Genomic DNA, 10,633 nt, shown 5'->3' with positions numbered 1-10,633 from the left:
CGAGTCAAAAACAAGCCCAAAAGGGCCCAGCGAGGAGCCCTCGGGAGGGCTTTACGCGTGTTTAGCCCAAAAATCTTCAGGAAGGAGGAAAGGGAGGCCGGGGAGTGAGCGAGGGAGCCGGTCCGACCCCGGCGAGCGAGTGGCCAGTGGTCCGGGGACAGCGGCGGCCAGCGGCACGGGGACCTCCGCCGCACACGCTCCTGCGGCCGCGCTCGGGCGGGCAGGGCGGGGGCGGAGCGGCGCCGGGACGCCCCTGCACCCCCGCGGCGGCCGGGAGGCCTATGGGGGCGCGGCGCCGCCGCCGGAGCGCCGGCAGCCCCTCCCCGCCGCTGCCTGCGGGAGTGGGAATAAAGACAGATAGCGGGGCAGGCACCGGCCGGGCGGGCGGGACGGAGCGCGCACAAAGTTTCCTGCGGAGCCCGCGGGCGGCGGCAGCGATGCCCGTGCTGCGCGGAGCGCTGGGGCTGCGCGGGCGCCGCCGGCCTTAGGGCAGCGAGAGCGGCGCGGGGCGCGGCAGCGAGCCCCCGGCCCGTCCTCTCCTCCGGGCGGCCAGGAGGAAGCGCCGCGGGCAGGGACGGGAGAGCGGCACTGCCGGAGCGCGGGGAGGGGGACCGGCACCGCGGGGCCAGCCGCGCCGGCGGAGCCGGGGGGGGAAAGATGAGCTTGTTGTCAACCATCGACACCAGCGCCGCGCCCGTGTACCAGCCCGCCCAGCTCCTCAACTGGGTCTATCTCTCGCTGCAAGACACGCACCAGGCCAGCGCCTTCGATGCCTTCCGACCCGAGCCCTCCTCGTCCCAGCACCCCGACCTCGGCTACACCAAGAGCACCCCGGAGCTGGGCTCCTCGCTCAGCTCCAGCTATCTCAACAGCTTCTTCCAGCTCCAGCGGAGCGAGGTGAGTCCGCCGCGCCGCCCGGCGCGGAGCCCCCGGCCCCCCCCGGGCCACAACCGCCATGATGCCTCGGCAGCCTCCTGCCCCCTTCCCCGGGCCGGCACCGAGCCCGCCCGAAGCGGGGCAGCGCCGCTCCCCGCCGCGCACGCCGGGGCGGCTCGGCCACCCGCGCAGGCTCCTTGTCCTCCTGCCTGGCCGGCCCCTTCCCGCCCGGCGCTCCCTCGCTGCCCGTCCCGCTAGCGGGCCGGGGCGAGGCGCCGCCGCCGCCGCGGCATTGGCGCGGCCGCCGCCTCCTCCCGCCGCCCGCCAGCGGCGCGGGGCGCCCGTGTTGACAGTCTGGTCAATGGTTACACGGATTTCCCGTGCGCAGCCGGAGGGACGGGGGGCAGGACACGCAAAAAGTGCTACATCCGTCATAGCGTGCAAAAATACCACCGCCGCCGCCACCCCCACTTTTTTTTCTCCCCCTAAAGTGTTATTTAAAAAGCTTGAGACAAGAATACATATGGCTTATGAGAGATCAAAGGCAGGCACTATTTGAAAGGAAGAAATATAAACAGCAGAAAAGTTTTGTGCACGTTTCATAACGCAAAACAAGACTAAATGTAACCAAAGGGAAGGAAGCTAAAAAACTGGGATATGCAAAGACAATTCGCTGTGGAACTCCCTGTCACAGGAAGTTGTTGAGGTCAAGCACTTCTGCATTGGAGGGGTTTCACATGTGTGGAGATACTGCAAAGTGGCACCTCACACACCACAGCTCCCAGCCTCTCCAGAAAAGACCCAGCTACACTTTGGCACCCTACTGTGGGACTCTTGCCGGAGGCGTTCAACAGCGGCTTTGTTTGATACGGTCAGATGGACTATACATCCCAACCTGCTCTGGCACTTCCCACAGAATGACATTTCAAAGTCCTTCCAGCACCTTTTATGTTAAACGTCGACTTAAAATGTATTCTCAGTCAAAGTACCCCCTTCTGTCACAGAAGTTATGGAGTTATTCATTAAAACTAAATCAAATTCCCCAAGTGCTCTTGTAATAGAGCTGCTAACAGTTGAAAGCCACAGTTATATAGACCCGTTTTCCTTTAATTAGAAATTCTTTCTTCTTTAAGAATATAACGGAGCACATCCAATCTCAAAATGGTACTATTTTTGAGAGTATTTAGTTCGAAACCCGTTCAACCTGATTAAGTCTTACTAAGCATGACATGACATGGGCAGTTCAACAGCATATAGACCTAACAAGCACATTGATTTTGCAAAAAGATTAGCAGGCAGTGCAATTTAAACTATTAGCTGTTGATGACAAATTGTAGATTTTACCCCTTCCTGCTTGGCTTACAAGCTTTATGGTAGCCAGGTAGCAGCAAGACTCCAGGAGTTCGGCCAGCATGGATTCCAGACTGGGACTCTGTTCAGGCCCATGTTTGTTGAAGTCGGGATACATTCTGCTCACAGCAGGTCCTTTATTTTTTGGGAGAAAAAGGAAGAAACAGCTAAATGGATTCTGTATTCAGGAAGCCTTTGAAACAGTCTCTGAGAAACCGTTTTCTCTTCTGACATGTCCCGAGTTCATTTTCAGCTTCTACTATACTCTGTGCAAGTAGGGGCTAATCCTTTTGTCACACTCCTTTTCCACTTGGCTCATAGTTCTTTTCCGTTTTCCCCCCTAACCTTTCTTCTGAAAAATAATTTCCCTGCTATGGCCAGGCCTTCCTCAGGCCCCTGTCTCTGTCCCACCTCCAAGCAGTCAGTCCCTGTGCAGCCTCCCCCCAGCTGTGCTGTTTTCAGATCCCAGAAGTCACCTTCTGTGTGGATTCCTATCATCCACAAGCTGTAACTTTATTCTGCTCTTTTTAACCTCATTATAGTTTCCTGAGGCACATGAACAGCAGCAGCAACTGAGAATTCCAGCTCTGTAGAAAGCCAAAAGCATTCACCATTCAGGAAATAAGAAGCCATTTCATTCTATACATATATTTTACTGTTTTTAAAAGATAAAGCATGTTAAGTTTGTTGTCATTCATTTTCCGGCCTGTGACCATAGCATTGACTATGTGGCTGATGGAGACACTTCTGCATTTCCAGTATTCACCTGAACTATGTCTTAATACATGGTAACCTGAAAAGAGGGAAAGGAGCACAGCTATCTCCTATGGCATGGGAATGCCCTGCTGGATATACCCTGAAGGAAGTAGGGAACCCTCTAATTTCCCAGGTTTACACTGCCTGCTTATACAACAGCTTTCATTCAAGGGTTTAGAAGGTGCTAGAGACACTTTCTTGAAAGAAGTTCTGTCAATATGTTAGATGCTCTGTTCTTTCCAGAAACGGGAAACTAGGCTGCTTTTTGTCAGGAGTCACCCAAGAGTTTCCGACAATGCCATGCTCTTAATTCTTGAGATTCTAACATCTGTTTATTTGCAGATGCCATTGGGTATACACTACCTATTTCAACCACATAAAATTATTTTGGAGAGCATTAGTACTGTGTGCTGTTTCTGCAGCAAGTGGGCTTATGCTATCTTTGGAACAACACATAGCTTTCCACAGTCAAACTGTTGACTGTTTTCTACACAGTGCTTGCTTTGGTTGGCATTTTTTTTCCTGTTTTGTCCTGGGTTGGCTTAGCCTGGAGCCGAGCTGTGACAATGATTGACACATAGCTGTACACAATATTTGGAAAGTGACCTAATGAGGGTCCAAAATAGCAACAGATTGAAAAATGATCATAAGGATCATAAGGTGTAAAATAGTTGTGTGTTCTGTATGTTGCCTTGCAATTGAAAATTTCTGGAGAAGAACACTTGGAATAAGAGACAGCACTTGTGAAAAGTTGCTATTATCCAGGGTTTGCAAGTCTGCATGGCACTGCCTGTGTATGTGACTTGCATACTGACCAAAGGAACAGGACAGAAAAAAAAATAAAAGTGCCAGCACCCACAGAGTAGTCTTGTACTTCAAGATTTTTGTCCTCCAGACTTTTTCCACTACAATGGATGCCTTCTAAATAAACATGATGAACACAGCTGTTTGGTGTATAAAAGCCCATTGTACCAAGAAAAAAAAAACAATAATAAAGGTTTAAACAGTAAAGCAACAATGAGTGTTTTGTTCTGTAAGCAAGACTCGTTTTGCAAAACAGACCTGCTTTAAACCAAACTTCATGGCAGCATTTGTTGTCTTAGATATGAAATAAAAGCATGTTAGACCATTAAGATGCAATAAATTGGCCACTGAACTGAGCTCCACCCTCATTATAACACCATCCATCAGAGCCAAGTATTTGAGGCTTTGTTGTGAGGCTGGAATTTAACGCCATCCAGGTATCTGTGGCTTTGTCATTGAGGGCTATAATTGAAAAATCTAGAGTAAGGGGGCAAGAGGCTCATAAGGTATTTTTCTACACCAACAGGAGGCATCCTACCAGGTCAATGCTATCTTTGGCCAAGAAAAGACAGCAAGCAGTAACTAGAAATTATTATGTTAATTTTTTTTCTCTACTCTGTGTCTTTCAAGAGCAAAATTCCTTCTAGAAGCCTCCATGGCAGCCACTTTCCTGATCTAAACCAGACTTTATTTAAGCACAAATAACTGCACATAGATGAGAAAATAATCACCATTTTCATGTTTCTGACTTGGAGACTTCCAGATCCAGTCCTTATAGTCAAGAGAGGAACTAACTTGGAATGAGAGCACACCAGCTAGTTCAGTTTGCTACAGTAAAGTATGGATCACTTGCTTGGAAAGAAAAATGTGTGGAGTTAAAAAAAGTTCAGAGTGTGCTATGAAAAATAACATTGAAATCCCTGTGAAACAAGCAAGTCTAAAGCACTGGAATAGATTAGGCAACTTCCCAAAGAAGATAGTGACATTCATAAGTTAACAATGAAAACTGATGAAACACTGGAAGAACAAAAATGTAGGGAAGGAAATTGGTGGTTCTACAGAAAATATATTTTATCAGCAACAAACTTGTGTCCATCTGTCTTTCATAGAATTAGGGGGGTACATACTAGGCTTATACTTGAGGAAGAAAGATCTGTTATTTGGCCTAGATAAAGTAATTGGGAGGATAATTATAAGATTTAAAAAAAATCTCTATTCTGTTAGTATGAGAAGAATACAAGGATTACTGTACTACATCAGGCCATTAGTTCCCTGAATTAAGTGCAGAATCTTTGAGAACAGCCATGATTAAAAGATTTAAAAGAGAAAACCAAATGCCTTTTAAGAGGCTGCTCACAACCAGTATGGTCTGAAGGCAAACTCAACAGAGATGCAGGTTAGCAGAATTTGCCTTATGTTCCAAAACATGCCCAATTTGTTCCATTTTGTGTAACATTATTAGTTATTCTGACACACAGCATGTTTTTGATCTACAGGGTGCCTAATGTGCTAGGCACTCAAGTGAGGACTTCTTGCTTTCTCAGCTGCAGACTGACAGAGTAGCAGTCTACAGTCCCTGAATATGTCCTTTAATAATAATGATTATTATTTGATGTATTTTCTAATTTTAATTTTTTTCTCACTGTTCTTTGTGTAAGTACCAACATTGGAGTGCCCTTAACCTTCTCCAAATTTTACTGAAAGGGCACTAGCATAACAATTCCTGTATTGCAGGAACTTGTGCTCTCTGCCTCAGGATGATTGTATACTACCGGTATTTTGTGGCTATTTAAAGTGCCAGAAAAGTAATTCCAAAATGCTTTTCAGGAAGTTGAATGTCAATTCTCACATCAGACCTCATAAGAGATTCCAGGGATCTGAATCTCTTATGTTAATCAGAGGACAACATGCATTTGGAGATCTTGGCAAGACCAGCCTCTGTTCTCCCAGCACAGCCAGCTCCAGAGCCCTTTTGATGATGCTGCCTCAGCACACAAAGTGCAGCTTTCACAGCTCACTGTACACTGGTCTCAAAATCTTAGATCCTATTACATCTATTTGAGCTATTCAGTTCTATAACTGAATGTTTGAGTTATATTCTGTAACTATTCAGTTCCTAATTCCAATTGGACATATGCTTTAAAATCCAAAAATTTAGGGGTTCTTATCTGTTCTTATCTCTGTAGCCATGGCCTCCTGCTTTGCTGCTTCTGTAGCCTTTGGAAAACACCCACGTTTGCCAGGGAAATAAAAACCCCATGTGTGAATGTACTATAGGAAGTGGAGTCAGAAAATAAGACTGTATCTTGTATAAAAAGTGTGAAACTCAAATTATTATCCTGATTACACTCTTCCATTTGTATCACCTCGCTATGGCTTTAGGTTTCTCTGTTGTCCAGGATTAAGCAGGATTAAGTTTTGTTTGTGTGTGTTTTTGTAAGTGGACAGTCCTGCATGTAGCAGATACTCTCCTTACTCTCGACACTTAGGGGGAATTACCTAATAGCAATTTGATTGCAGGAAGAAATGCACAAGAGCCAAATTTGGTTCACCAAAGAAAGTGTTCTAAATACAATTATGTTGCTTTTACTCTGGCTTCCTTACCTGACTAAGAACAGCAAAAATTTCCCAAAAGTAAGAAGAAAATGTGTTGAATTTACTCCAACATCCAGAGCCTCTTGTGTTGCGTCCTTACCCACAAACTGCCCCTGCCCCCAGCAAATGCTGCTGTAGCTCTGCAGCACATCTGCCCTACCTCCAAGTTGAACTAATTCAAACATGACTTACACCTGGGCTTTAGTTTATTTAGAGTGAAAGTATTATTCACCATAGTAATCTGCAGCTACTTGCTTTCACATCACAATCAGAACCACGCTTGGAAAGCTGGCAAGAACTAAAATATTAATTGCTGAAAGTAAATCAAGTCTTCAAGAAGAGGAATATGCACTTTCTGCTTTACTACTGATTTCTTTTTGAAGAAAGACGAGTTATATTTATTATTCCAGATTAACTGAAAATCATTGCCAATTCTTTTAAATTGCTTGGGATTTTGTATCTATGCAAACTCCTCATTGAGAGAAGCACTGACATGCTTTTTCTGCCTCACAAATACAGTCACATCTTGAAAAAAACCTGTCAGGCAGTATATAGAAAAGAAAAACACACCAACCTATAATTGGAGGCAAAAGGATGTAGAATTCTTCTTACAATTATATTTTATACACAGAGCTTTCATTTACAGTTATTTTATGCGTTTACAGTGTCTTCCATGCCAAAGCACCCAAACAAAGGGGTGATGTAACTGTGTGTTGGGTAATGATTTTTCATCCACTCCTCTTTTGCTCTGCAGACAGACTCAGTTATTCAGAAGAGAAAAGGAAGATCCTTCTCCAGTGAACTGCACAAATGATCAGACAACCGAGTCTGACTTGAAACAATATATTAATTTATGAAGTGTATGGAATGAATTAGATAGCCAAGATGTGTAGTAAACTGCTTTTATCCCAAAGCCAATGCCACTCTTCCCCCCCCACCCCCGCCAGGCCTTTTTGGTTATGTTTGGGGGATTTTGTGTACTTGTACAAGATAGATAACTTGCAGACATGGTCCTGTTAGTTTGGTAATTGACAGCTAGAAGAAAGGATTGCATTTTACTGACAGATGCTAGGTGAGGATTAATGCCAAGGAAAGTTTTCTAGCTCAGAGTTTAAGTGCACCATAAAAGGACTTTGAAACACAATTTAAGTGAAATTTAAATCTAAGATCAGAGAATCTTTTCCATGCTGCTTTAAGAAGCATGAAAAATAATGACACAGTGCAGTTGCCAAAAGGTGCAAGCACAGATATTACAAAGCCAAATCATACAATTCTGATAATATGTATTTGCAGAGAAACAAAAGTGACTGTATCCTTTTACTCAAATTAGATGCATACATAAAAATGTTACCTAAAAAGTAGTACTGGGTATAACCTTCCATTTTCTGAACAGATTAATGAAATGTCACAATTAATAGCCATACCTCTCCCCAGTTTGTCTTCCTCAGAAAAATTGCCAGTGGCCTGATGCCTATTTTGCTACCCTCTGGAATTGCTCTTCCTCTTTTAGAAAGCCACAATGCAATTACTAAATTAAATGGAGAGAATATAAGTCTTTTTCTCATGGTTTACTTAGGTTCTGTGTGGATTCCGGAGTAATTACAATAGATCAAAGCAACTAATTAAATTTTACAAAGCTATTCAAATCTTATAGTAATGCTGACATAGTTCAGACAGTATTTCCTAAGTGTAAAAGCTTGGATCACTTCGTTTTTCCTGCAGGTCGGTTCTTATTCTCAGAACCATAACAAATGATTTGTGATCTGCTAAAAGTAGAATCTAAAATGATAGACAGATTCACTTGAGGAAAGCAAAATAAATGCAGGGTTACAAGTCCTTTCTCCCTGTCCCTCATTGTCTAGCCAGGCCAGCATAGCTGTGGGGAGTTTTGGTGGGTTTTAAATTTTAACATATCACAAGCCTAGCCCCTTACTTTCTGTCCTGTGTTTTGGTCTAAGCAACTAGTAACAAATCCAATACTTTGACTAAGAGGAGTTTTAAGGAACCTCCTGTAGACCCTTTTTCTTAGCTCTTTCTGCTGCTGATGGGAGAACTGCTGCCTGGTCTTCCAAACCTGTTTCTTAAGAAGTACATTTTGTGTTTCGACAAATTTAGTTTGAAGATTAGCAAGTGCCCTCATGACTGAGGACTTGAGCTCATATGCAAAGCAGAGATAAATTCCTGCTGTATTAACTGGCCACCCACACCTACTCCCTGCATGTGGCAGGATTTGGTGTCTCTTTTCAATGAACACAAGTGCAATACCCTACATAGAAGGATTGTGGGTACCTGGAAATCTGTATTTACATCTCATCTAGCTAAATGCCAACCAAGCAAACACTTGGATCAGCTTGGGGATCAGCTTGGTCTCACAGATTTCTCTTGCTTCTAGGAGTTCCAGGTATCTCAGTAATCTTTGCAGGGGAGTTGCAGTCTCTATTTCTTCACAATAAGGGAGCCTGCTAGACAACTATTTTGTAAGTAGTCATTAGGGCTGTGGATACTTGTGGTTGAAAGGAAAGCAAATGATCTATTGTACAGTCATTGCACCCTGAAAATAGAGGACTAGCAAGAGTTTTTAAGAGGGTTTGAGCATCAGTGATCCTTGGAATACAGAAGTGTTCTTATATAACCATCTTTCTTTAACATACATTGCAACTGAAATTAGTAGAATAATAGATGCATTCCTCTAACAGTCACAGCATAGGAAGAAAAAAACCCCTCTAATCTACTTTGAAGCCAGATTTCTCAGTTATTATTTTATAATTTATCTGAAGCAGCTTGTGATGTTTTAGGTTTGCTTGCTGAGATCACACTTCAAGCTGTGCTGTATCATGGTTGATTAGAAGGGTAGCTTTAAATGTAGATAAAACTATCTAAAAGCTGGAGTCACAAAATGAAATTCCAGCCTGTCATTTAGTAATAGAAATAATTTATTTTCCTCACTATATTCAATTTAATAAAAGTTTTTGTCTTCCCATGAGCGCAGGAGCTGAGGCCCTGAGCGCATTGCGAGGGGCCCGTTCTGGGCAGATGATGTATTGTTTCTACCTCTGACGGCGACCTTAGCTTTGCCTCTTTTAAACTTTGGCAGCCATCGCAGAAGTTTCTGTGCCAAGAAGGCATTACTGGATGTAAATGATATAAACAAAACTGTCTCAGACTTAGAGTTCTGTTTAACCCAAAATGGACATTTCTTAGCAAAACCTTTCATCATGCAAGAGCTGCACAGGAGGTGAATGCTTTCCTAAGTGTGTCTTGAACAGGCACATATCTATTTCCGGGTGTTATTTTTCTTGCGTTTGGAGTGTCAAAAGACCTACCAAATGAGAGGAAACTCGACTCTTGTTTTTCAGACTGCAGGTCAGATTGAGACAAGATTTCCTGCAGGAAGCAGAGATGTTAACAGAAAGTGCAGGGATCAAAACATGTCCATCCGTTTCTCCCCTCACTTCATGCTGTACAGCCTTCATGACCTTCTCCTCGCCAGAGACCCCTGTCTCGACCAAAAGGACTTGTTTCTGGGCAGGGGTCCTCCCCATGGCCTCTCCCCACAGGTCAGGGAGGTTGGTGGCCAGGGGAGACCTGGCTCAGGCAGGCAGGGGACAGCCTGGGAATCCAGGGCTCCCGGGGGAATGTGTTAAAGCAATTTACAATGTGAATGGTCTCCGTTGTCCCTAATACAGTGCTCATGTGTTAGAGCTTCTTCTCTTGAACATAAGTGGCAGCTGTTGGGCATTCAGCAGATGAAAAGGAACCCTGCAGAACTTGGTGCAAGATTTAGAAAGTTCCTTCAAGACTGCATGCCTCTGACCAGAGCAAATCTCTGTCCTCTCCCACATCTGCCTTTAAAGGCCTTTTGTGAGGCCCCTGTACATTGTGAAAAATGAATGTCCTCACTGATATCTGCAGCAAACCCTTCCCTGACGCTGAAATAAGGCGGATCACACTACTAGGAGAAAGGCAAAAGGCTTACTTGAGCTCCAGCAAGCCTGGAGATGTGACTGAGCAATTCCTGAACTGTCAGCATAACTTTACCACTGTACAGTACAGAGGGAGCAGGATTCTTTTAAGACCTGAGAAACTCATTGAAAGCTTTGGATCCAAGTGTTAAAGACCAGCAGATGTAAAGGAAGGCAGGGTGGTGGCGTGTGTTGCTCTCCAGCCTTGCTGTGATTGAAGGGACACCAGTCATGCTCAGAGGAGTGTGTTGCACCCACTTGCTGTTCTGCAAAGTCTCAGCAATTACAAC

At 44.6% G+C, this 10,633-nt stretch overlaps 1 protein-coding gene across 2 annotated transcripts in view; it reads left to right on the top strand.

Annotated features, from left to right (window-relative positions):
* The first annotated feature begins 452 nt into the window (after window positions 1-452).
* ZCCHC24 (zinc finger CCHC-type containing 24) overlaps window positions 453-10,633 on the top strand; it is a 105,391-nt gene continuing 95,210 nt past the window's right edge. For both annotated transcript variants that reach the window (XM_053948552.1, XM_053948553.1), the window contains exon 1: window positions 453-897. In XM_053948552.1, coding sequence (XP_053804527.1) covers window positions 658-897 — 240 coding nt within the window. In that variant the 5' untranslated portion in view covers window positions 453-657. The remainder of the gene's footprint in view (window positions 898-10,633) is intronic.

The sequence above is a fragment of the Vidua chalybeata genome, chromosome 8 (assembly GCF_026979565.1).
Source record: "Vidua chalybeata isolate OUT-0048 chromosome 8, bVidCha1 merged haplotype, whole genome shotgun sequence".
NCBI lineage: Eukaryota > Metazoa > Chordata > Aves > Passeriformes > Viduidae > Vidua > Vidua chalybeata.
The sequence above is the reverse complement of the archived record's forward strand: the minus strand, read 5'-3'. Positions and strand labels throughout refer to the sequence as shown.